The 27,615-nt window shown below is 40.3% G+C and overlaps 1 protein-coding gene across 2 annotated transcripts; it reads right to left on the bottom strand.

Moving 5' to 3' along the window:
• Positions 1 to 27,549, bottom strand: zfyve28 (zinc finger, FYVE domain containing 28). Of its 2 annotated transcripts, XM_077538951.1 has the most exons (15): positions 27,125 to 27,549; positions 15,903 to 16,043; positions 12,097 to 12,234; positions 11,099 to 11,301; positions 10,893 to 10,982; positions 9,469 to 9,558; positions 9,285 to 9,386; positions 8,472 to 9,205; positions 6,707 to 7,421; positions 5,300 to 5,395; positions 4,917 to 5,080; positions 3,267 to 3,383; positions 3,066 to 3,167; positions 2,128 to 2,231; positions 1 to 2,054 (listed from the first exon to the last, which is right to left on the bottom strand). In XM_077538951.1, the coding sequence occupies exons 1-15, from the start codon at positions 27,158 to 27,160 to the stop codon at positions 1,923 to 1,925; spliced, it is 2,964 nt and encodes a 987-aa protein (XP_077395077.1). In that variant the 5' UTR covers positions 27,161 to 27,549; the 3' UTR covers positions 1 to 1,922. The 2 variants fall into 2 exon arrangements, with proteins under 2 accessions (XP_077395077.1, XP_077395078.1); XM_077538952.1 differs by lacking the exon at positions 5,300 to 5,395.
• Between the last annotated feature and the right edge of the window lie 66 nt (positions 27,550 to 27,615).

Genomic DNA, 27,615 nt, shown 5'->3' with positions numbered 1-27,615 from the left:
TTTTAAAACATGGCTTTTATTTTAAGAAACGTTGTTTACAAATTTAACACTTAACGTCACGTGTGTTCAGTTATGTGCACTGGTTCCACTACTGCATTATGATTTTAACCAAAAACAGCAATGTCACTACAATAACATACATGAATTATTCAAACTGTTATAAGAAATACATTAAAAAATAAATAAATAAATAAAACACATGCACACCACACACACACACGATCAGTCAAAAGGTTTTAACCGTGGGGGAAGAAATCATTTATTTCCGTTTACATTGCATTAAAACTATAACATTGTTTAAAAAGAAAAAAAAGAAAGAAAAGAAAAAAAAATACACATCAAGGAAATGTAGCATCATTTTACAAAATAAGACCAATCTCTGAAATAATAGAATATTCCGCCTTTAAATTACTGCATGATTCCGTTTATATACATAAAATTGATCTAGCTCCATATGCCATTTTTATTCTTTATAAAAGAAAAAGCGAAACCCTTCCTTAAGTGAGGTTGAACTTGAAGGGCAATAAGACCGATTCACCAGTAGAGCATGTTCCTGATTATGAAATGCCTGAGAAGCTGCTTTGAGTTACAGCAGAATAACACAATGCCCACTCTCATGTATCTAATGTACTACACAATAACATGATAATGATAATGATGATGATCAGTGTGGAAGGTTGCTTGTCACTGCAAGGAAGCAGATATTTAGCAAACAGCACTTCATCAGCAAATGAGACCGGATTGGGCACAAAAGTGTGCGTCCAGTGTGACGTACCTCAAGTTTAATATCGCTGGCGTCGGTCCGAAACAAAGAGCCTTTTTTTTAAAGAGACATTTCTACTGGCTTGACACAGAGGCTGCAATTACACGTTAGGCCAGAGGTGGCAGTCACGAGTGGAAAAAAAAAAAAGTCACCAATTCCACAATTCGGCAAATTTCTTTTTTTTTTTTTTTTTTTTTTTTCAAAAATATACTTCTGGTCAGTCCACGTGTGTAGGTGACATCTTTTACGAATTATTGACCAATCTAAAGTGTTGAAAAATGAGTTGCTCTTTATGATGATGCAATGTTAATGGTTGAAGAAACATGCTATTTTTTGGGGTCTTCTGACAAATGCAGATTTTGGAGGTACAAGGTTTTGGCCTGACGCCAGGGATATGTAAATTATTTAGCGAATGAACACCGATGCACTTACGTAAAAATGGCTTGTTTGGTTATAGTAGTCAGAATATTGCACTAGAATGAAAAGAAAAGCAATGAGTCAGCAAAAAGTCAGCACCTGCGAAAAAGGCTTCCGAGTCAAATTGAAAAAGTGTTGAAGAGAGGTCAACTCTCCACTAGAGGGCCTTCCAGACCAGATGGTGATAAGTATGAGATCCCTTTTATCCATTGATTAAGCAGAGAAGTACCCAGAGTGCACAATGGGCGCAGCCCATAAAGTCTTGACCCATTAACATTCACTGCCATCAAAAGCGTGATAAAATCCCAATACAAAAGCTATCTCTTAGCACTATTGTGTAAATGCGACTGGAAGCGTGGGGAGGATTTCTGACCAGTTCGCGTGTGAAGAGCGACAGCCGACAATGTGGTATAGTTATGACAAGAACGATCCTTATTTACATACTTATCATGACTTACATTCTTTGACTAATCCGAGTCCCGTGGGAGCTCTGGCACAAATGTTGGAAGCTCGCTGTAAGAATAAGGAAGTCCATTCATTTGTACATGAAAAGCAATAAAACTCCTAAGGTGGCCTGTTTTCGCGTTGTGCTGCGCAAAGCCAGTTCAAAGTCTGTGATTGCATCATCATCCTCGCTGTTTTACGCCAGCAAACGAGACGGGAAACAGGTGAGACCTTCCCGTACGTCGACTGCGAAGGTGCCCTGGCGCGATCTTCGCTCTCGCAGCTGGTGGCCCGTGCTTCAAATGTTGGCCTTGTCGCTGTAGAACGGCGTGACGTGAAACATGTAGCAGTGCGTGCACACCCTGACGGGCTTCATCTGGCCGTAGCGGGGCAATGGAGCCGAGTGGGAGGAGCAGCGAGAGCAGAAGATCTGAGGGGAGCCAAAGATAACATCAGCGGGGTTGTGGCGTCAACGTATTGAAGGAAGGAATCTTGGATCGTACCTTTCCGCAGCTCCTGCAGTGATGCTTCCTGCGGATGACGGTGAAAGGAGCCTTGCAGGCGATGCAGGAGCTGCACACTTCATCTGGAACCCAGTCGGGAGGATCTACAACAAAGTCCGCAACAGGAGCAGTTACGGACATGTATTGGGCAATTCCTGGTGCATTCATTTTGGTTTACATCAGGGGTGTTCAAACCTTTTCATTTGAGGGCCACAATACAGAAAATCAGAAGCACGCAAGGGCCACATAATGTTATGAAGAGAAATTGTGTTTCGTCCTAAAAATTGTACAAATAATTTATTTGTGCTTTTGCACATTTTTAAAAATGCTACAGTATATAAACCAATTTATTTGTGTTATGGCAGTAGGGTTATTAGAGTTTTGGAATTTTTCATTTTAGTTTTTATTTTGTTTTATATTTTATTTAGTTTGATTTAATTAGTTTTCAGGGTGGTTCTGTTAGTTTTTATTAGTTTTAGTTCTTTAATAAATGCTTAGTTTTAGTTTTGTTAATTTCAGTATTAGTTTTTTTTTTTTTTTTTTTTTTTTTTTTTTAGATGTGTATTACTTGTGCGCAATATTTAAAAAAAACACCATGGGCGGGACGTCATTATTCCGGTTTATATCGAAATAAATCTACTAAAAATCACATTTAAAATCAACTCCAAAGTTTTAGTTTGTGATTTTCATAGAAATCAATCACACCGCTAAACAGCATTTCTTTTTTTTGTATCCAATCTAACTTGAATATAAAAGTCGGTGCTATTGACCCACCATTCACTCGTGAATTAACAATTGGAACCATCGCCAAAAGTTATAACTTGTGCGAACTAGCTGCCAAATCACGGCTTTCCACCACGAGAGCCTCAACTGGGCAGCATCCGAGGAGGAAAGGCTGACATGTCAACTACATTCTGTATGTTTGTGGATGTGCTGACCTTCAAACTGGCCCTCGCGGGCCTTGGCTGCCAATTCTGATGAGGAAATGGTCTCCTGGCACAGAGCGCAGTCCTCTAGTACTGCACTTCGCAGAACAGGGCCTGGTGGGCACCACAGAAACAAAAAGGAAAAACCAAGCTGTGCATAATTATATCATTATCCCCCCCCCCCCCCCCCCCCTCTTCAGTTACAGTTGTTACCTTTCTTTTGCTTATCGTTATCTCCCTGCTCAAACTTAGTCGCCATGACCTCAAATAACGTCTTGAGGATGCTGCGAAGGTCACTGGCGTAGTTGGTCTGCAGCTGATCAGCGACACCTATACACCCCAACAGAAGAAAATCAAATCATGAGAACAAAGGGAAGGTTAAGTGAGGCAAAATTTCACCATCTCGGCAATCAAAGTCAGCAAAAGGGCCGATTCTCGGATGTCTCTGAAAGATGATCCTTAGGAATTATCCTGTGGTGTGGGGTTTGTTGAGAAGTTTTTTTTTTTGTCCTCTTCCTGATCTGCTCAGAAAATAGTCGGGATGGTAATTGTAAATGTTAAAACTGTTCGATATTTGATGGCCAATCCTGATGTGTTGGCCGAGCCACAGACTATATGACAGTGATGTGAAACAGTACGACAGCCAATTAGGAAGCTCGCACTGTGGCCGGACACAAATAGAGCTGCAAATGGGTGTGTTGAGCGTTTGAAGAATGCAGGAGCAAAGTATGGCCTGCTTCATTCTTTTAGACAGCTGTGGTATTTGTGGCATTAATTCAGCCAATTTCAGTCTTAAAATTTGTTACTTAAACTTTATCTCATTGAATAACACTGGAGAATAATTTAGATTGAATTGGATTTTTATACTGATTGAAACTAAAACGCTGATTCCAAAATTGCACCTTTTTTTTTTTTTTTTTTTAAATACTAGGTCAATTTTTTAATTCATAGCTTACCCTATTCTTTGTTTGTTTGTTTTTTATCCGTGTGGACGGCATGTGGCACAACACTGCCTCACACAGGTTAGTCTTGGTACTGCATCAAACATCTGGTTAAGGACAGGAGAAACTTTTCTTCATGTTTGGGGGTTTTACACATTTTAAAACCTGGTTAAAACGGAAGTCAACCTTAAACATTTTTTGACAATAATATGTCTAAACATGATATTCTGATTAATATTACCGGTACATTTTTGGAATATTGAGTTATGAAGCAAAATCCAGCTGTTTTTATCCATCTCAGGCGACGGCCATTTTTCCACTTGCTATCGACTGAAGATGACATCACAGTTGCTCAGGGGTCAGGCAACAACCAATCAGAGCTCACCAGTTTCCCCCTTTAAAGGGATACTTGATACTTACTACTTTTTCAGCAGTAAAAAAAAAAGTTAATATTTTTTCTATAATTAACACATTCACTGCCAGCCCAGAAAAAACAATTCATCATTTGACGTCTTTTTCCGTCAATGGCAGTGAATGAGTTAATATGATGACGTTTTCAAGTACAATTAGTACCTTTGAAAAGTAATTTTTCTACTTGCTGTCGACTGATGATGACATCACCTATGCTGAGGTACGTAGGTAACGACCAATCATGGCTCACCTGTTTTTTTGGGGTTAGTCACCAAACTGAGCCATGATTGGTCGGTACCTAATTCCTAAGCATAGGTGATGTCATCATCAGTTGACAGCAAGTAGAACAAATACTTTTTAAAGGCATTAATTGTACATGAAAAATCATGAAGTCATTTAATTAATTCTGGACGAAATATGAACTTTTCACTGCTGAAAGTTGTTCAATGAGTCAAGATATTAAAAAGCTATGCGTGTGGTGTGTGTACCCTGCTTAAACAAGTGTGCTTACCTGATATACAAACAAAGAGACGGTGAATGAGGTCGCTGCTGCTGTGGAAGCGCGAGCGAATCTTATTTCGGGCAGCCATCTTGGCATCTTGCAGCGCGAGCCGGATCTCCTCATGGTCCAGGTCCTCTGACGTGCCTGAGCTGGGAGTGAGGCTGCTGACGGGGCTGCAGGAAGCAGGAGAGGCTGTTTATACCCCTCAACTGTCCCTACATTATTCACACCTTCCATCCATATTTCATTGAGTGAAGATGTTGAGATTTAAGAGAGCAAAGACAACTGAATATCATAAATGAAGACTGAAAAGAAAACATCATCAGCTGCTTTGGCCCAGAATAATACTATAGAACTATACTATACTAGCATATGATGCTGCTTATAGTTACCTGGGAGTGTAAACACTGCTGGATAGACTACATGTGGTGACCGACACACTCTCACAGTCACTACCTGACACAGAGCTGAGGGGGGAGTTGTGAAGACTAAAAACAACAGTGCAGAAAGGAGAGGAAATATTGAAAACATTAGGAAAGAAAACATAAAAGTAAAGAAATGTGGGCAAAATTAAAGGATAGTCAAATATAGGGATGTAACGATAACGGTAATATCGTGATATTAAAACTGCCACAATGTATCCTCGTTGTCATGTCACGGTATTAAAAGTAGCACATCTTTTAATCATATTTTTGTGGCATTTTTTATTTTTATCTCAATGTAAAGCTCCACACCTCCGCTTTTAGATTTTTTTGCTAGCGCAAATCGTTGCAGAGTTATAGAGACTTGGAAAACCATGCGTCATTTCCTGTCTCCGAAGTCTCTCACAGTGCTTGCCCCTACTCCACACATGAAAATCTGCCATAAATGTAGAGAAATATCTACCCTAACGTTAGTGGTATTGATGCAAAGCTCCATTTCTCCGCTCTCAGAATCTGTTGGAATTCGGTTGCTATCACAAACAGTTCCGAATTTACAGTGATTTAAAGTCAACTCCCCTCTCTCCCCAACTACCGTACTCTATGAGGTATCGACGTAAAGCTCGGCTCATCTGCTTTCAGAATCCATTGAAATTACGTTGCTAGCGCTAACGGTTCAGGAGTTATGGTAATTTGAAAAACATGTATAATTTGCTGTTGGGGACGACAGGTTCGTATTTGGAGGGATAAAAACAGTCAGGTTGATTTCCATTTGTGCAGTTCTAGCACCCCCTGGTGGCATTTTTTTTTTAGTGCAGTTTAATTTTCACAGGGCATGTTTTGGCCCTTCTATGTTTAAAATTCACACTATTGGTCAGATGAAGGAGAACGTAATATATTTGTGAACCGAGTCAATCAATGTGTGCTTACATTAGCTAGTGCCTCAATATTAAGTGTTATTACAGATTGCGCTTTTATGCATTGCTGTAACGTACAAAAGCACAATGTTTTTTTAGTACGAGCTCTTTATTTATTTATTTATTTTTTATTTATTTATTTTTTTTATTTTTTTTTTGTATCGCCAACCTCCCCTCAATATTGTGATAATTATTGTATCGTGACCTTCATATCATGATATCGTATCGTGATGTTTGGATATCGTTACATCCCTAGTCAAATACCAAATTGATATTGAAGATTTTGAACGTGCAGTCATTAAAAAAATAAAAATTAAATCTAAAGTATTGATCTCCCTGATGAAAATGACTGCTAGTCTGAAAAGAGTAGGAAGAAGTCAAACTCACAAATGATAAATTGATGAGATGATGAAATAAGTCAAACTCAACTACTCATTATAACATAAAACAATTTACAACTTACCTGGAGCCCTTCCTGCTGTCCCTTTTGGATTCCTTAATTTCTTGCTTGTCCTTGTCCACCCCCTTGTCCCTTAGCAAGCCTCCAGCTGCGTGTTGCCTCGTTTCAAGCCCCTCCTGGCAGCATGTGGAGGGTTCGTCCTCTATGCTGTCGCCGCAGTTCTGAGTGCGATTCCCCGGTCGTGGATCTCCCACCAGGCACTTTTCGCACAGCTCCGCTCTCCCTTCCTCCTCCAGGGGCTCGTTCAAGCGGCGGGAAGAAGCGTGAGACAGCTGGCAAAATTCTCTTCGGCCGAAGGACTCGCGGCCTCGCGGGGGCAGCCGGCAAGCGGAGGACTGGATGACGGCGCCGGGGGCCGTGGTTTTGCCGCGCTTATCTGTTCTTAGAGCGAGGCCTAACCCGGTCTCAGAGGTGATGCCGTCCTCGTGGGCGTCTTCGCAGCTCCCGCAGCAGACGCAGGAGTTAAGTAAGCAGTGAGTGGCCACCAGCGGGCCGCAGGGTTCCATCTCGGATGGGACGGGCCGAGGCAGCAGCATCTTGTCCACCGCCAGCTCTGTCAAGCTGGGGGAGCGAGGGTTGAATATGACCGTGGCCGAGAGTTTCATGCCGCCCATGCGATGGGCGATGACCTCCGCGGTTTCGGTCACGGCGCCCTCTAAGCCCGTCTCCCAGCCGTTGGTGTAAGGCAGCGCTTCGGATGTGCGTGATGGCGGGCGCACTGCATTGAGATCAAGGTTATGTTAGTTAACTAACACTGACAACAACAAAACAAAACTAAAATTAAAAAAAAATCGTAAACGAGATAAAATAAAAACGGAAATGCTTTTTAAAAAACGAAAACTAACTGAAACCACATTTTATGTTTACAAAACTAATTAAAGCTAACCTACCAAAAGCAAGATTAGAGTCTCTTCTTTCGTTAGGAAAAAAAGTTTCTGTTTTGCAGCAATTAGCATTAGAATATAGCTACATTTCATCGAAATTTACATTCCTGGTGTCAAAAAGAGCCTGTTGCAATATGGCCCTGGCTGTTCTTACACTCTGCTGCCACCTGCTGGCTGTTAACTACCACTGCTTTAAGCCACCTCTTCATGTCAGAAGCTGCATCAAAGTATGCGCTTGCATTAAAAAACAAAAAAAAACAAAAAACTAAACAAAAAAAGAAAAACACGTTTTTGGGAATGAAGGTCAAAGTATTAAAAAGAAAACATTTACACGTATTTGGGTTTGAATGAGTTAATAGCAAAAACGTTCTTCATTTTAGTCTTTGCTAATTAATTTAATGCATGAGCCTTTGGGGATAATTTTCAATGTGATTTTAAGTAGCTTTATTTTGATACTAACTGGAATAAGGATGTTTGAAAGTGTATTACACAGAAGTGACATCATCTCGCAGCAGTCAATAGAAAAGCACCTCCAGATGACATCGCTCCCATAGTGTTTTTTTTAACTCATTTTCTCAAAATGTATAAATACATTCTATTTTAAATATTACCATGGTCCCAAAAACATGTATACACTTTTTGTGGGATTTTTTTATGCTAGGGCATACAGAAGGCTTTGATACAGCCTCTGAACTGAAGGGAAAGCTTGAAGCAATGGTAGTCATTACAAAAACGACCACAATGCTAACGGAAACAGATAGGAATATTTTTTTTTTTCTGATGAAAGAAAAGACAAATCTTTCTTTTGGTATGGTCCAAATAAAAACGAATTAAAATGAAAATTCAAAAACTATGATAACCCTCATTGAGACACATGTTCTTACTGTGTGGCTGGAGACAAGGCTGCTCTGGAGGTCCTTCGGGGAGCCAACCGTTGCGAACCGCCTCCGACCGCACACCTGGGTGAGCAGACTTTGGTGTTTTCGAAGGCGAGGCAACACAACGACGGACTTCCCTTGATATGCTGGTAACGCCATCTCCTGCTGCGTCTAGATCTTCCATGAAGAAGACCCTGTCTTCCTCCTCTGAATGGATACCCGTCTTTCCTCGGCCCTTCGGTACTCTGAGAGGGGAAACCTCAGTACTGGAAGCCCCACTGGCGCCTCCGTTGGGACGCCGCGCCGGAGACTGACCCTGGCTGGGAGGCGACAACAGAGTTGACATCTCGTCTCCGACGCGGTACACCATCATGTTGAGCTGTTCCAGTTCTTCCTCGTCATATTGCATGGAACAAGCAAGCTCCGCCTCTTCCGCCTCCTCGCACTGCAAGTCGTCCGCCTGCTCCCCTTTCTCGGAGTCCGCCTCCTCCCAACCTTTTTCCACTTGCGCCAAATCCTCCTCGCGGCCGGGACAGACGAACAGAGACAGATGCTGTTGCGGCTCGTCACCGTCCGCCTTGGAGGTGACATTCGTGGGGCTGCAGGACGACTCTTGTGCAGGTGCTGGTGTTTTGCTTGTGGCCTCCTCTTGGCCTGCAGGTAACTCGCCATCCTGAGAGATACAGAGGTTCCGCTCCAGCATCAGTAACTCTTCCGCTGTCAGAGTCTGCAACAAGTCTCTGAAAAAGTGACAAAAAAAGTAGCGGTAACACCACATTATTTTTTGAAGAACAATTTATGATGGCACTCATCAACTACCTGATTTTCTTTAGTAAAGTACGAAAAGGACGGAAGAGCTCAGACATGTCCTCTGATTTTCGGTCAAGGTCGAGAGGTCCTTCTGAGTACACGACCAACCCGCTAAAAATAGATTCAAAATCGTTTATGGGGATTTGGAAGGAGGAGCGAGATGGGAAGTCTGGTGAAGACGGGCAACACTTACCATACAATGGCGAGTCTGGGAATTGTAAACATCAACGCAGGCTCATAGTCATCAATCATGTCTTGTGTGAGGTAGCCCAGTCTGAGCGCCCTGGGACACAAGGGAAAGACGGACAAGATCAGTGTTTTGCAGGGGTGTCAGGCGATTAAAATCTTTAATCCTAACTCGATTACGTGCAGTTCCTGGAGAAATTGCACGGGAATGCTGAAAGCTGAACGCTAATAGCAGAATGCTAAGATTTGAATGCATGCGGAATGCTTATGAAGTAAATTGAGAGAAAAAGTATGAAATGAAGACCTCCTGCAATGGTTACTGGACAATGCACTTTACCAACTGTGCCAACGACCAGTATCAACCACCTGTGCAAAAGTGACACTTATCAATGTCTATCCCATTGAAAATGAATGGGGAAGAATTGATATTTAACGTTAAATTGTGTGAATACTGTAAGTAATGTGGAATCAGACGATATATATACCACGGGAGGCGTGAATTTTTTAAGCAAGTTGAAATTTGAACTGTGTAAATCACAAGTATGTAGGAGTTGTTACATGGCAAAAAAAGTGTGGAGAATAAGAATCACAATAAGATAACATATGTGGGAATGCTAATTAATCGCTTGATTTCAATAGTTAACTTATGATTAATCGCAAATTTTGTACCTGGTCTAAATGAACAATAAAATATTTTTTCAGTTTTCATACTCTTGTTAACATAAAAACAGAAAATGTTACATTGATTAATGTTTTAGTCCATGATATGCTAATTTCATAATAATGCACAAAATTGAGTTAAGATTAAGAATATTTACTGTACTATAACAAAAGAGTGTGATATTGATTGGTGTTGCTTATTTTTCTGCCACTAGATGACATAATTGCATTTGTAAGATGGTGACAGCTCAGGGGGATGAACGGCTCTCAATAAAGACTCGGTTCCCATCGTTCACGTTGAAGAGCCGTTCAAAAAGACTCGATTCGTTCGTGACCGACACATCACTACTGGCTGCAGTAGACAGAGCGCGCTCCACCCCCATTAATTTATGAATGTAGCCTATAATCACCAGCTCTGTATTTATTCTACATTTTGCATTTTAAAAGTTACACTTATTAAGTGTAACAAGTGTCAAGAAGGGTGGAAATCATGTCGCGGTTGCTCGTATTAGATTAATAGAGGCCTAAATCCCTCCCAAAATAAAATACAACTCCATCCACTGAATCCATTATTTGAGGACAGTTTTATAGCCTATATTTAAGCACAGTGTTAAATTTCGAACTGTGCATTCTGTTACAGTGGGTGATGTGTTTCAGGAATAAAAAAAAAAGCCTACTACACCTTTGCATTTTAATGTCATGGACGCTGGTGCCTGAAGAGCTAAGATTTCCTTTTAGGTGGTACTTGGCATAAAAAGTTGGAGAAGTCACCTTTCCACCGTCTCACAGAAGAGAACAATCACCTCCTGCTGCACATAGTATTCTTTGGGAGACTTGACAGGCACCATGGCTGACACATAGCTGCAATGCAAGAAAAGGAAGCAATGACATTTGCAGTCCAGTCCAAAGGTTTGTTGTTGACAAATGTGAATTATTATTTGCGCCACGACTGCCAAGAAGGTCCGCTTCTAATTTACCTGAGTTCAAACTCAGCAAAAAGGCTGTCGAAATGTCGCAGTGCGTCCTTCATGCGGTCTGTGTAGAAATTGAGGTCTCGCAGGGCTTGGTCTCGGGTGATGTTGCGTACCTCCTCCAGGCTGCGAGTCAGGTCCTTTGCCAAGGGCCTCATCGCGATACTCTCTATCTCCCTGTTCATGATGATGGAGCCTGCAGCTAAACACTGCACAAGAGCGGGAACATCTTGAACAATCTCGTGTCGCACATTTCCACGTGGGAAACTTGTGAAATAAACAGTATTTTATAGTGATAGACTGATATGGGTTTTTCAAGGCCGATAACGATACAGATTATCAGTAGTGAAGGAGGCAGATAACCGATATTTCAAGCCGATATTTATTTGCAGTAAAATAGGGGGAAAAAATCCTTTTAAACTATATTAACAGATTTGTTTAAAAAACAATATAACAAAAGTTGCAGTGAGCTTCCAGGGTTGTTATTAATATAATTATAAAAATTATTGATAATAATAATAAAAATAATAAAAAAAATAAGTAAAATAATAATAGAAATTATAAAAATATTTATTATTGTTATTATTTATTCTTTATCATTGTGTGTTTATTATTATTTTTGATTTTTAATTATTTTTAATTTTGACCATAAATGAAAAGCTCCCTGCATCACACTGAGTGACAAATGCATGCGAATGTAGCTCATTTGGGGTTTTTGTTAGGGTTTGTAAAACGTTTCAAAAGGTCTCCGCAGTGAAAAATCGTCTGAATATGTTCCAAAAGTGTTTACGACAAATCAAAATTGACTGTCAACAAATGACAATTCCTGATGAAAACCCTAAAATTGCTATATGTTCACAAGTATTCACTGCTCAGTGAGATCACCTGCTTTATCGGCCTTCAGATTCCAAAAATGGCGGATAATCGGCCCGGCCGATAATCGGTCTATCCCCAGTATTTTACAGTCTTCTTTCCTCCGGATTGATTCTGAAAGAATACTGTACCTCCGCTCCGAACCAGAGCTGCCCTGCCAAGTTGTCATGACGAATCTCCTCGGGGAACTTGACGCAGAAGTCTCTGTTGGCTCGGTCGCAGGGAATACATTCGTCCATGATCTGGTTGATGATGTTCAGCACATTGTCCTGCAGAGTCACAAAAGCATCATGAACAAAACATGAATGCTAATTACAACTTTGTCAAGGCATCCACTGTAGCTTTTGGAGATCATTGATTGGGAGGTGAATGAAGGCACGTTGACGAGGGTATTACACCATTAGTGTCGTTGGCGTTTAATAAAAACACTCAAATGAGGCCCATAATTCAAGCTGTGAAAATACTGTGTCACACACCGCGAGAGCTAATCAAGAGCTTATGTGCCTCTGGCATGTACAAGAGCCATAACAATGACTTACAATGAGCTTTTCACTCAACTGTGGTGGCACTGTGCACTGTAATCTTGTCAGGCGCAGCACTGCGTCTTTCTCTGCACGCCCAGAGGACGAAGATTAAAAAGCTTTGCGACGGAAAGCTTGACCATTGATTCCTTTACAGCTTTGAGCTTTTGGTGTGTCTGTAAGCTTCTAGTAGCAGGGGACATTGGTGATAACCATCGAGGAACTGGCTGCAAATCCTCTTTTGACAGCATTCTTTGGTCATACTTCCATTCAGCTTCTATTTCCGTCCCTGCTTGTCTATCAACCGTCCTCATCACCTGTGACATACCATATGCAGCATGCCAGGAGCCCCCAGAGAGGACCGTGAATAGTAGCTGATAGCTTTGGTGGCCGGTTCAAGTGTAAATTGTTGGCCCGAGTGGGCTCATCAGCTATTATTGGTGCCCCAGGCTGTCGGGGATCACTGCCTAATATATTCTTCAAAAGCTTTCAGAGGAACGTTTAAGAAACAAACAAACAAACAAAAAAAACATCTAATGCAACCATGCTAAATAAAAATAAGCAGACTGCCAAAGGAAGAAGGTGAAGGAACAGTTGGGGGTGAAACGGTGACCTTATTAAGCACTGCCTGGTGAGCAGCGGCGCTAGGAGGGCTGCTGGAGCACAACAGGCCACATGACGACCTCCCAATCCCACCTGCCGCTCTCGCAGCATGATGCAGCATGGCATCCATCACTCGTGCAGAGCCTTGCCCTCCAAGCGCCTCTCACCCCTGACCGCACAAAGACTACTCTAACATGTATTTCTAGGCCACAGACAGAGCTAATAATGCATACTAACACCAACACAATGAAGACACTCATAGACTTATTGTTCACCCAAGTGCACACATAGTTCAAGCCTAAATTTGTTCAATAAAAAGTGTTATACACTTACTTTTCCTCTTCTCTAAAAAGTGCTTGCACTGACGGAAGCCATTTTCTTTTGATGACACGCCCCACCCCTACACATTTGGTATCATTGGAAAGCTCTGGATGTCCTCTATAGAGCACAAATGGAGTAAATTCAATCTTATGCACTGGGTGGGAGATGTTCAGGTTTAAAAAAGGTCCACTACAGAGGAGAAATTTGAATTGCTGGTAGTCAGGAGGATACCGAAGGAAGTACTCACAAAACAGGCATTGTTGGAAGTGGAAATGAAAAAATTCCAACTCCTTTTGATCTATATTTTGACCTTGAGGACCTTTTTTCACGGAATATTGCCTCCGCTCTCTTAAAAAAAATATTAATACGTGGCCCTAATATGCCGTTGTAATACGACATGGAACTGGAAGCACACACCATTTTCTTTTCTACTTGTAGCCCTTTGAGATATTGCATTGTAAATAGTAGGGGTGTTAAAAAAAATCGATTCGGCGATATATCGCGATACTACATCGAGCGATTCTCGAATCGATTCAAAAAAAAAATCGATATTTTGTGTGTGTGTGTGTGTGTGTGAATCGATTTTTAAACTTCCATTTTTAATGGAAAAATATTCAACAAAACGTCTGACTTCGGGTTAGGATTCGCACCTTGAGCATGGAAGAATGTTATATGAACGGAACATTAAGCCTTAATATTTTATTTTAATGCTGTTCAAACATGAAACAGATTACAACCTCTATAAGACTGAAATTTCAGATAAATAAATAATACATTTTCATATAAAACTTACACTCTACAAGCTTACTGATTAGAATTTTCTAAATTTGAATGAAAAAAAATCGCAACAATCGACTTATAAATTCGTATCGGGATTAATCGGTATCGAATCGAATCGTGACCTGTGAATCGTGATACGAATCGAATCGTCAGGTACTAGGCAATTCACACCCCTAGTAAATAGCATAAATAAAATGTATTATTATAATGACAACAACCACTATAAAAAAAAAAAAAAACGGATAGGTGGATGATAGACTAACTGTGTACAGCTATGTGAAATTTGTAAAAAACATTTTTGTTGCACATTCATAGCTAAGGTGCCGTTGTCAAGAGTTCCTCCTGAAATAAGCCACCGTTGGACATTCATTAACTAAACACATGACACAAAGCCCTTTGCTAACTAATAGAAATGAGCGTTTCCTTGTTTACAAAGTCCCTTACACACTGATGAAACTCTACTTATCGCACGTTATCAGCTTAACGTGCTTCATGTGGAAACTTGACCCAGATAAGGTAACAATGAGACCACCTTGCCAATTTTTAGGCCGAGGATGATAAGTGCTGTGTTTGTTTTTATGACCGACAAGGTGAAAATAATGTCCAGCCAAGTGATTTGTGGAATACAAATATGTGTGTTGATTCATCACAAATCAATTTGTCTCAAATGAAAAGTTTTTGAATTTAAGACAATACAATTGAATCATCAACCGCTAAAAAAATTATATGAATGTTTGTAAACACCTCCCTACTGATAACAGTATTTTTTAAAATAAATAAAATCGTAGTTTTGTTCAAATGCACTGTTCCAAATTATTTTACACAGCAGTTCAAGACATTTGATAGGTTGAACTGTCATTTGTTGAATTTGCAAGGGATGTTGCATTTGCTGAAATGAAAATCTATTTCAATCAAAAGCATCTTAAAAGATCAGGTTATATTTTAAGAGGGGACATCTTATTTGATAGCCGTTGATGCCTCATTTGTGTAGTGTAAACAGCTTTTAGAGAATGTAGTTAGTAGATATCTTAACTCATTTGCTCCCAAAAACGTATAAATACGTCCTATTTAAAATATTACCAGTCCCAAAGACGTATTTACACGTATATATATATATATATATATATATATACATATACATATACATATACATATATATATATATATATACATATATATATATATATATATATATATATATATATATTTTTTTTTTTTTTTTTTTTTTTAATGCAAGAGCATATGGAAGGCTTTGATGCAGCCTCTTAACTGAAGAGACTGGTTGTAGCAATGGTTGTTATAACAAAAACGGCCAGCAGGTGGCAGTGGAGTATAAGAGATCAACCAGATCTATGTTGCAGCAAGCTGTTTTCCCCACAGTTTTAAACAGATTTGTGAATAATAATTAAACTGAGCTGTTTTCTAATGCTAATTGCTGCAAAACGAAAACAGATAGAAATGTATATATTTATTTTTTCCTTATGAATGAAGCGACTCGGGCGTGAGAGAGCCGGGAGCGAATGGGGTTGTTTTAGTGAAAACGACTGGGAGTGAATGAGTTAAGAAGAGAAAAAATGCGAACTTTTTAAAAATAAGACTAATTGTAACTATCTGTAATCTCAGGTGAAAACCACAAAAGTCCATAAATCCAACATATCCCAGTGTGATGTTGTAATTTCGAATAAAAGATACTCCCGCTGCCTCCAGCTCACCTGGCAGGAGCGGAACTGGTTGACCAGCAGCGTACATCTTTGAGGGTCCTTCCTTCCATCGAGGCTGTCCAGTTCAGCGGCCACTTGGTTCAGCTCATCGTCTGCGTAGTAGAACTGAGCCAGAAGCTGTGGGTCCGTCCTCTGCACAGAATGACAACAAACTACTGACAAAAGCTGTTTGGCTGGACATTACGTATATATCTTCCCCAGTGGTGTCTTTCCACCAAATTAAAACAATGATTTAGCATCCAGTGCATATCAATTCTTATAGAGTACACCACTGAGATTGAGGTAGTTTTCATACACCCCAACTCCACTTTTGAGTCTTCAAAGAAGAGCGCATAGGTGCTGTCTGCCTCCGCCACCGTTAGTGTTTTTTTACAGCGTCAGATAGAGACACACATCTGTTTATTCCTAAGCAGAACTGGGCTATATGCTAATTTACAAATGATTTGTTGGCTATTAACGGCTAATTCCGTGCTTCCTTTGCACACATAAGCTGAACACAAGTGATGTATTGGAGTTCAATTAAAACCAGCTATATAGGACACACTGCTTACCACATTCGCTTTATTGCATATGTGCAAATTCAAGACAACACAAGTGTATTTTGAGATTGTTTTTTCGGGTGATGGGAATGACATATTTAGCATTCATTGTCACAAGGCAAGTTAACAAAGGCTTTAATACAGTGAAAGCTCCCAGAAGAGTAGGCGTAATTAGTGAGCCTAACCCTGGTAGCGCATTTGTGTCGTTATCTCCCACTGTGCACTGGAGGTGTTGGGACCAACAGCACAGCAAAGCGTGCATAGGTTGACTGAAAACACATTGCACAAGGTATGGGGAGAAAAAATAAATAAAATAAAAATCACTTTGCTGTGCTTGCACATCAAAGGAAATATAACATCACAGATATGCTCCAATTCTGAGAATAAAAGACAACCTATGCAGACACAAATTCAAAGGAGGACTCAGATAGATGAAAAAGGTTAATGGATTTGAAAATGGCGACCACATGCCGACACGCATCATCACACACACTCCGCGAGAAACCAAATGATACTACAGGAGCTCGGGCGCTAAAAGGGCAGCATGACTGGGCGGACGGGGAGACTCAGACACTTGTCTTTTTGTCTGCGGTGTGGTGAAAGTGTTTTTTATGACATCAAATGGAACATTAGTATTACTGTAATGGAGAAATCTCTCACAGGTGCTTTCCCCTCAATTTTGCAGTGCACTTCCTGTTGCGTGATCCGCTCCCTTGTGGACCGTCTCCCTGAATATGATACACAACGCTGTTCCCTCACTCACGCTCATTAATAATGAAACAAACAGCAAGGAGGGTATATACAGAGATATACAGTCATCTGCAGCAGGGATGCTTGTCGCATCAGTACTGTGAGAAGAAATACAGTACTTTGGAAAAAGGCTGTTCAAAAAACGAGATGTTTTTTTAAAGCGGAAGTCAACCTTGAACATTTCTTGACAATAATATATTATTATATGTGACGTCACTAGTCTAAACATAACATTCTGATTTAGATTACATTGTGGAATATGCAACAAAATCCAGCCGTTTCTATCCATCTCAGGGGCCGGCCATTTTGCCACTTGCTGTCGACTGAAGATGACATCACAGTTGCTCAGGGCACAGGCAACGACCAATCACAGCTCACCTGTTTTTTGAAGCTGAGCTGTGATTGGTTGTTACCTGAGACCTGAGCAACTATGATGTCATTTTCCCTTGACAGCAAGTGGCAAAATGGCAGCCTTCTGATAGTAAATAAAACTGCTGAATTTTGCTGCTTAACTCATCACTAACATAATATTAACCACAATACCGTATTTAGACTGGTGAGGCTGTATAGAACACATTATTGTCAAGAATTTTTGATGGACTTCCACTTTAACTTATTCAACCCCATATTTTAATACTTTGTCATGCACTCCCGAAAACATTTTTTAATTCTAGAGTATACAGAAAGCTTTGATACAGCTTCTAACATGAAGAGGTGGCTTAAAGAAACGGTAGTTATTACCAAAAAACGTCCAGCAGGTAGCAGCCAGGGCCATGTTGCAACTAGCTCTTTTTGCCAAAGTTTTCACCAGGAATGTGAATATCGATGAAACTTCGCTATATTCTAATGCTAATTGCTGAAAAACAGAAATGGATAGAAATATACTTTTTTTCCTGATGAAAGAAGAGACTCTAATCTTTCTTTTGGTTGGTTCCATGTTTTTATAGCAATAGAACAGAATATTCTGCGGACCTTGCGGTCAAAATCCAGTAAGACAGCCGGTAGCGAAGGGGGTTGCATCAGTGGCAATGGCTGGGAATAAAGGAGTTAAAAGGGGCAGATTGTGCATCATTATGTACTGTATCTCTAATATTTGGTAGTGAAATCACCAGTTACCACTTACACTTAACAATGGGGGTAACTGTGACACAAATGTCACGGTGACCACGGAGGAACCAGGAGAAGGAGAAACTGAAAGATCTTTTTAGGCCAGTGTGCAGCGAGAAAGAAAAGAAGTGTTTGAAACAGATGTCATCCTAAAGCCTCCTCCCGCTGCATTCCTCATACAAGAGGGAAAATTCCTGCAGCGTCGCATCATGCGAAAAACTAAGTGAAAGGCAGGCAGTGTTCACGAAGCACTGGAAATTAAAGACACTTGACTTATGCTGCTTCATCTATAAAATAAATGAATAATAAATAGTATGAACTCGGCTGTGTTCATTGCGTTTACATTCTTCCTGTGTAGAGTTCTTTGTGGGTTGCAACTGGAATGATGTCACTCCATTCAAGTAGCTGACGCAGCTATTGCCCTCTTGCCTACGCGTTTTGCCTGTTGCCAAAATACAAACTCTTCCTCGTTTGAGCATCCAGGATATGTGCTTCATTTAGGCTGGATTCAGACTTTGCGGTTCAAGTGACACAATCCCATGATGACAATATAAACAAAGGAAATGCAGGGAATTGGATGTCCCCATATATGAACATCGCTTGATCGTATCGTGAGACACGATATTCCCTGTCATTATTAGCCATTTTAAACATTCAATTTGAAAGTTTCAACTAAGTACCAACCTACTACTGCTGTGTTCTTCATAAAGCCATCCTGGCAAAAATTCAGTAATGCGGGTATGTGACTCCAGAACTTACGTCATCACCCCCAATGACAGATCTACCTTGCGTTAAGTAAGGACATGATTCAGCAGACTCGCGTCCCTTGTGGTGTGACACGCGCCTGCGATCGCACACCCACCGCCGGCCGCTGTTTGACTGCTCTGAAGATGACGCAATCCACGATGGCGCAAAACTAATTTCAGACCAATATAATTCACAAGGATTGTGTACTTCCTGCTTTTCTGTGATAAGTGGTACCGGCTGATCAAATCGAGAGGCTGCCACTGCACAGCATCAGCATTTTTGTCATTTCTGCATTCTCCAAGGTCTTCAAATTCTACACTTCATTTCCATTCTAAGCGTGCAGCTGTTGAGAGCTACCAGACACTTGAATAATATCATCTGAACCCACTTAAGGGCTTGAAAAGAGACCTTACTTCTACCCTCTGCATTTTATTCAAAGACCCATTTGCTGCCTTGTGGCTGCCATCCAAGGATCCCATGCAAATGTTTTAGGGGGACTTTGGTTCATCAAATCATTTATTATTTAGGACTCGGTGTTGAAAGCAAGCGTGAGCCAATCGTTTTAGACGCAAAATACTTTTTATCAGAACATAGTGGTGGTCTAACACTCATATTGGTTCATTGCCTCACAGCTGTTGCATGGTTCACAATTGCTTTGCCCAACTATAGAATGCTCAGGAATATCACTACTGTTCATATCTATTCTTATCAGCGGGATGAAGATTTGGATCCACATCAGAGAAGTAGACTTATCTCACTCCACTGACTCAGAGTGATCCACCCATCTGGAATGATGGCTTAATCTGTGCCTCATCATTGCAGACTGTCCTGATGTGACTTTTGGACTATAGGCAGTGACCTCTATATGTGTCTGGCACTTGGCGTCTATCAGGACAGCACACACGCAAGGGAGGAGATTTGCTCAAAGGCGTGTCCCAGGTGCCCACGCTGTTTTGTGGTGTCGTGTGGAGGAACCCTGTTTGCTAGTACCCAAATGAAACCTCTTATGCAACAAGTTATAATCTGGTTATACAATCAAGAACTGGCTGTTTTGGCTGATTTGCGCTACAATGGAGAAGTTGCATTTTAAATGCAATGTTTCCTCGTTTATCGTGGGTGTTACATTCCAAAAACTAACCGCGATAATGGAAAGCCGCGTTATTTTTTTCTAATTCCCATTAATTAGATATATTTTCATTTATTATACGTTATTTATTTTAGTATTATTTTTACTTTATTAAAAATGCTTTTTCATTCATCATATGTTCTTTTTCATTTACATTAATTTTTTCCATTAAAAGTTTTTTTTTCTTAATTTACTTATTAAAGTATACAGCACAGCACATTATATATTGTTTTCATGTATTATGCTATTTACTTGTTATTCAGCACAATATTTTCTATCTCCGGAATGCAATGTCATGGAGCGACGGGACATACACCGTTGGAAAGGTATCGGCGAGACTAATCCGCGGATACCCGTATGTCCCCCGTTTGACATAGGGTTCGAGAGATATAGCCGTGCAAAGACCAAAAAAAATAAACAAACCAAATACCACATAAAAAAATAAATAAATAAAAAGTCGGCGAAACAGGCCGCGAAAGATGAACCCACGATAAAACGGGGGAACGCTGTATATTATGAATTCACAAATCCGGCGAGTGTAACTCTTGGGATGCATGTTGTAGGGAAAAAAAACTAAAATAAGCGACAGCCTGTGTAGTTTTAGATATCAAATTGAATTCTGTTTACAGATCATAAAGTTACCCTGTTTCAGGCAGTGATAAGAAATCTGATAAACTGCCTCTAGTGTTGGAGCAGAAGTTGACACACTGAATTGATGCAACTGTGGGCCTGTTCTGGAGTCATGCAGAAACAACGTATCCAACTCTCCATTTCTGCCAGTATACCAAATGATTACAATTCAGCTAAATGCACCTTTATTCTGCCACGATTCCGTTGTGCGAGAACGACCCACAAATTGAGGCTAAATGTGTCCACATTCCTTTCACTTACAAAAAGTGACAGAGTGAAGACGCTAAACAGGCTGCTGCAAATGACACACAACGACAGCCGTGACCCCAAGAGCTTGCAGCGGCACACATCTTTTTGATTCTAACTGGCCAGAACAAGTCCAGCGCTGACATTTCTGTGATGGTGAAAGAAGGCAACAACTCTGTGTGAACATTCTCTAACCAAATGGTAGGCTATAGTACTTGTTTACTTAATGTGTGTGTCAGTGTCTGTTCAGGGGCACGTCATTCGCGCAAATAATTCATTTTTCAAAATATATAGTAGTGCTGCTCTATTTTCCAATTTTAAAAATGTGTTACTTCATGTTAAAGAATAGATAGCTCTTAACTCATCCATCCATCCATCCATTTCCTTGACCGCTTATTCCTCACAAGGGTCACAGGAGTTGCTGGAGCCTATCTCAGCTGGCTTTGGTCAGTAGGCGGGGTGCACCCTGAATTGTTTGCCAGCCAATTTAATAGGGAAAAAAATGCACTGAACTGTCACCAATGTCTTACAAATGCAATTATGCCATCTAGTGGCAGAAAAATGACCTCAACAGAAACAATATCAATATCAGACTCAGCACATCTTTTTAATTTTAACTCAATTTTATGAATTATTAATTTATGAACTTATTGTATCACTGACTAAAAGATGCAGCCATATTTCTATTAGTTTTACATTTTCCCCACTTTTATGTTAACTAACAAGAGTACGAAAACTTAGAAAAAAAATATATTTTATTGTACTTTTAGAGCAGATACAAAATTGTACTATTAAAGTCATGCAATTAATTATTATTTTAAAAAAACGAATAGCCTGACGCCCCTAATATAAAAGGCATATATTGGCAAAATTTTGTGTTGAGCCCAGGCATGGCATTTGAAAATATTTTCAGTGACCTACAGTGCATGTATGAATAAAATCTAACTGACAACAAGTAGCAACATAAATCTGTTGATTCTGAACTAATAATTGAATTTCAATTTAGGGGTTTCAGAATTATTTGCATATTATCTGTTATGGTTCTGTAGTAATAAATAAGGATGCAGTAAATCAAATTGAAAAGTTAGCAATGAGCAAGGAAATGTCAAATACTCACCACTTACATTATTATTTGAAAGAAATTAGAATAAAAAAAAAAAGGTCAAGTTTCTTGTTATTCAATCATGACATTGTAGAGCAGAACAAAAAAAAAGCCTTTATTTGAAGTAGGACTACTAACTACTGCCAATGACAGTAACCTCCCTGGTGGTAAGCAGCATGTATGTTCTACCTTAAATCTCCCACCGTCCACGACCACTTCCCTTCAATCATTGTTTCTCCACACCTAGCTCAGCGGCCTCCCATTCCCCCACAGCCTGCGATAAATTATAAAAAGTCTTCAATCGCCTCTGACCAAGGGTCAGTATCTTAAATCCAGGAAAGTGACACCAAATCAATTACTGCATGGCTATCAGCCACAGAAAGCAGGCTAAATATGAAGCCATTCTCACCACTGCAGCAGTCACAATTATCCTAACGACTCTTCTAGCGAATCATCGAGTAATCGGCCGCCCCCTGTGAAAACAATCTTATTCGTCAGCCAATGTTGCAAACTCAGAGAATCATAATTTTATTTTAACTCAATGTGAAAAGTGCAATCCAGAAGAAAAAAAAAAGGGGGCCAACTGTGATCCCAACACACTGACAAGATATCTCCTGGATGTTTGTGGGACAACAGCAAGCCAGCCAGATGAGTTTAGCCTTGTCACACATACTACTCTGGCCATCATGCACACACTGAGAAATAGTCAAGTCAATGATGAATGGGGGGGGTATGGTGACAGTAACCTTTTCTGCTTCCAAATCCAAGCTCGGTCAAGCCAGTGACTGTGCACAATCTCGGTTTCAGTCAAGCTGATGTAACACTTCTCTTCAACAATAAAGGGCTTGTTAGTGTCAGTGTAAATTGAAAATGATATGCAGCGTTCAATCATAAATGTCACAATAATTAAAAGTAGGTGCGAGACTGATTAATAATAACACTTCCTCTCTAAGCGGGGGGAAAAAAAGCAAAAATTTTTAGGACAATTAACTCATTCACTCCCAGCCATTTTCACTGAAGCAACCCCCTTCGCTCCTAGGCCCACAGACTATTGTGTTCTATTGCTATAAAAACATGGACTCTACCAAAAGAAATATTAGAGTCAGAAATAAAAAATAGTATACGTACTTCTGTTTCCGTTTTGCAGCAATTAGCATTAGAATATTGTTGAGTTTCATCATTATTCGCAAATCTGTTTAAAACAGTGGGGAAAAGAGCTTTTTGCAACATGGCCCTGGTTGATCTCTTATACTCTGCTGGCCGGTTTTGTAATAACTACCATTGCTTCAAGCATTCTCTTCAGTTCAGAGGCTGCATCAAAGCCTTCTGTATGCTTAGGCATTAAAAAAACAAAACAAAACAAAACAAAACAAAAAAAAAACGTATAAATACGTCTTTGGGAGCAAATGAGTTAACTAATTCACTCCCAGCCATTTACTGCTATAAAAAGCATGGAACCTAGCAAAAGAAAGATTAGAGTCTCTTTCATCAGGGGGGAAAGTATATTTCTGTTTCCCTTTTACAGTATTAGAATATAGATAAGTTTCATCATTATTTGCAAATCTGTTTAAAACAGTGGATAAAAGAGCTCGTTGTAACATGGCCCTGGTAGGTCTCTTAAACTCTGTTGCCACCTGCTGGCCGTTTTTGTAATAACTACCATTGCTTCAAGCATTCTCTTCAGTTCAGAGGCTGCATCAAAGCCTTCTGTGTGCTCTAGCATTAAAAAACAACAACAAAAACAACATATGAATACGTCTTTAGGAGCATGGTAATATATAATATTTAAAATAGAACGTATTTATACGTTTTTGGGAACAAATGCGTGAATTAACCAGAAGCTTTCTTTTTCCTCTCACTGTGGTTATCTCGACTTTCCACCCCACTTAATTACTACAACTTAGTGAAGGAGAACAGGTTGCCTGAAACCCGCAGATGATCATAATGTTCATTCTTACCATGGCAGTGACTTGGCAGAAAAGACAAGAGTGTAATCGTTCAGCTTCAGCTCTTTAAATGCGATCCAATTCCTGACTGTGACAATGCTTGTGGCGTGCAACTGTGCATCAATATTTATGTCTAAGCCCAGCAGTGGGCCACAAACAATGCTGCACCGACAGTCAGGGTGGGACAGAGAGAGGGAGAATGACGCAGGTGAGCATATGCGGTCAAAAGCATGGGTGGGCTAATGGCTAATTAGTTTTCCCAGCATAGAAGTTTTTGTACTATACGTCACTCCGGTGTACAAGTCGTACCAGTCAAAAAATACATCATAAAGAAGAAAACAAAATGTACTTCAATCCATGGGTTTCTCAGAGATTATTACCCCCCTCCACATTTAATTTTTTTTTTTTAACAAAATGTATCTTCTGAATGATAATGATTCATTTGATCATTGCGCCTATATTACTTGCGGTTACTTAAAACATAGTTCAAGGCTTAATGGTGGCTCAAATTTGAATCTAGAACGATCTGTTTACATAAGGTTCCAATTCAGAACCAACTGTGTTCAATTTTGTAGGTGTTCCCATTGTAGCTACTCACTGTATGATGAGAAACATCATGCAAACAGCTGTAGACCACAAATTACCAACATTATAGTGCATTGAGAGCCGTTTAAGAGCAGTTCTTATGCCAATTTAATGTGCAGATATTAAAATGGATTTTAATGTGTGCTGTGAATCTGAGTGGAGCGTATACACCATAACTTTAGCTTTGTTTTTTTTTTCCTGTTTTATTACACTGAACAGATTAATTTGTTTGGTTTAATAGTTCGACGTAAATGTTCATCTGTGCTGAAAAATGAGGGTACATTACTTGTACAACAATGTACAGTACAAGACTACATGTGTTGCACAAGACTTTCAATTGGACAGTTACTCGCACAGTGGTCACTATAAATAGAACAAGTCGAGAATTACTGTCAAGCAGTAGACCACGTAGATCATTTTTAATCGACCTCTGGCGAAGAGACACGCTCTGCTTTAAGTCTGGGAAAAACAATGTTACAGTGATGATGCAGCACATATAAATTATTGATACGCCTACTACATACAGCACCTATGCAGTCAAAGGGTTGCATTAAGTAGTTCACATTCCGAACCCCTCTACTCTCCCTCCTAAAAAGTTGAAAAAAAAACAAAAAACATAAAGAAAGTCACTTCACATATCAAAAGTGCTGCAGCCGGCATATTGAACAAGATACCCGCGACCTGCTCTGCTTGCTTAATCTGAAGAATTACAGCAAATCCAGTAGCTCTTGACTCAAAAAAAAAAAAAAAAAAAAAAAAAAAAAAAAAAAAAAAAAAAGACCTAGCAGCAGATTTAGCAGATCACTGGCTTCTCACAAGTACAAATGTGACCCGAGTTTATCCATCAACGCAGGATTTAAATTCACCAAATCTTAAACATTACTCATTAAACCGAGAGGAAGCAGTTGTCAACTTTAAAGGTACAGTGTGCATCCTTTTAGTGACATCTAGTGGTAAACTAATAGAATAGGATTTTAAGCAAAATCTACAGTGCATGACTACCACCAATTATCACTTGTCATGGACGAGTGTGCAAGCCTGGCGAACGACGGTGAGTGACCGAGCGAGCAAGCAGGAGTTAGCCAGAGTGGCTAACAAGAATGGCTAGCGGGAGAAGGTAGTAAACACTAGCGAGAGCAAAGCAGGAGACAAGCGGCGATAGCCAAAATCACGGGGCTCAGCGATGACCATGTGCAGGCCCCAACTATGGAAGGTAAGCGGCGGTCGAACCATCGGGTCCAACACTCGATGCAAGCACCACCAGGGATAACTACGTTCGCTAAATTGTCCTTTGGGCATCAGTAACAGGAAAATGGTGGCGAAACATGGCAACCTCTAGCAAGATGAGACTAGAAGATGTAAAATAATTAGCGATTACTAGACCTACGCTTATATATATATTTTGAAAAATTACGTTTATGCGTTACAACATATTTTTTGCATAGTTTTGACATAGTTTTTTTTTTTTTTTTAATTATTAGTTCAGCGCCTTGCGATTGGCTGGCGACCAGTCCAGGGTGTCCGCCGCCTACTGCCCAGAGCCAGCTGAGATAGGCGCCAGCTCCCCCCGTGACCCTTGTGAGGAATAAGCGGTCAGAAAATGGATGGATGGATATTAGTTCACCACTAAATGGTGCTAGGAAGTCAGCGTGTGTTTTTTTTGCATGTTATTGAAATTATTATTATTATTATTATTATTATTATTATTATTATTATTATTATTACTGAATTATTAGTTCACCACTATGGTGCAAAGTTCTGCACACTAACCCTTTAAGTTACATACATCATATTCTAAAAATACAATATAGTGAATTTTATTAAGATTTTTTTATCTTTCACTATATTTGAACTCATTTATGAATGCATATAAAAAGAACTAAAAAAATTAATGTATCTGGAAAAAAAAAAAAAAAAAAACAGTTTCTTGTACAGTATTTATGTTTCTTTTTTTTAACATAAATTTTAACCCTTTCTTCCTATCTGCAAATGACTTGACGTTCATTAGTCCTTTCTAAAAACAATCAAAAGTCGCCCTTCAGCGCAAGTTTGCTCACCGCAGGAGTGTCAACAATCACAGTGCAGTAATACGTGTGGCAATAAAGTGTATAGTGTCTGTATTGTGTGTGTAGGGATCGATTGGGCATTCACGCAAACATGTTTTTCCCCAGTGCGGCTCTTGAACAAAAGGGGTCAACAAAAACAAAGGGGAGGGGGGCTCAGCGAGGCTGCATATGTCAACGTGAAGACTCAAGAGCCGGCCGGTCGGCTAACGTTAGCAGATGTGTGACACAACACCAGCGATGCTTGCGGGCTAGCCGAGCCGAGCCGACCCGAAGCAGTCACTGCCGCCGCTTCCTCCCGCCCGGGAAATATAAACAAAATGGCTCAACGATGGGCTGTCATGACGTGTGACTTGATTCCAAGGAACTTACCTTAGGCTTGTAGAGCCACTTTCGAAAGCGGTTCATCGCTAACCTCGCCACCTTCCTTTTGTCACCGAGCCCTCGTCCGCTTCTCCGGCGGTACCTGTGTGTCTGACAGCCTCGCTCGGCTGCTAAGCTAAGTTAGCGACGGTGGCTTTAAATCCAATAAAAGAAATCAAATAAAACAATGTCCGGTAAGTTGTCCTAAATGCTACAAAATGGCCCTAAAGGCAGACGGCGGTGACACACGGAGACAACGACTTATTTCCGCATTTTCTCGTCCTGCGGGATTCGCTGCCCGTCTCCCCGGTCCTGCCACTTGAAAAGTCCCGAGCTTCCAGCAGTGAGAATCCAAGCGATTGCATTGCACTGGCCGACGACTGCGCCGCTCGGTGCACGTCCGACGTTACTTGATGACAGTCACGTTGACAACATTCACCTCCCACTTTCACAGGAAGTGATGCGTTCAAGTGCTACTCTCAAAACATCGGAAATCACGG

The sequence above is a fragment of the Festucalex cinctus genome, chromosome 12 (genome assembly GCF_051991245.1).
Source record: "Festucalex cinctus isolate MCC-2025b chromosome 12, RoL_Fcin_1.0, whole genome shotgun sequence".
Lineage (NCBI taxonomy): Eukaryota > Metazoa > Chordata > Actinopteri > Syngnathiformes > Syngnathidae > Festucalex > Festucalex cinctus.
Note: the sequence above shows the minus strand (reverse complement) of the source record. Positions and strands in the feature narration are given on the sequence as shown.

What these genes read in the sequence shown, in the direction of transcription:
- zfyve28 (XM_077538951.1), bottom strand. Translation starts at nt 27,160, where the DNA reads ATGAACCGCTTTCGAAAGTGGCTCTACAAGCCTAAG. An exon ending in TAACGATAAGCAAAAGAAAG is followed by an intron (nt 3,168 to 3,266) that starts GTAACAACTGTA and finishes GGTGCCCACCAG; the next exon opens with GCCCTGTTCTGCGAAGTGCA. An exon ending in CCGCGAGGGCCAGTTTGAAG is followed by an intron (nt 2,232 to 3,065) that starts GTCAGCACATCC and finishes ACTTTGTTGTAG; the next exon opens with ATCCTCCCGACTGGGTTCCA.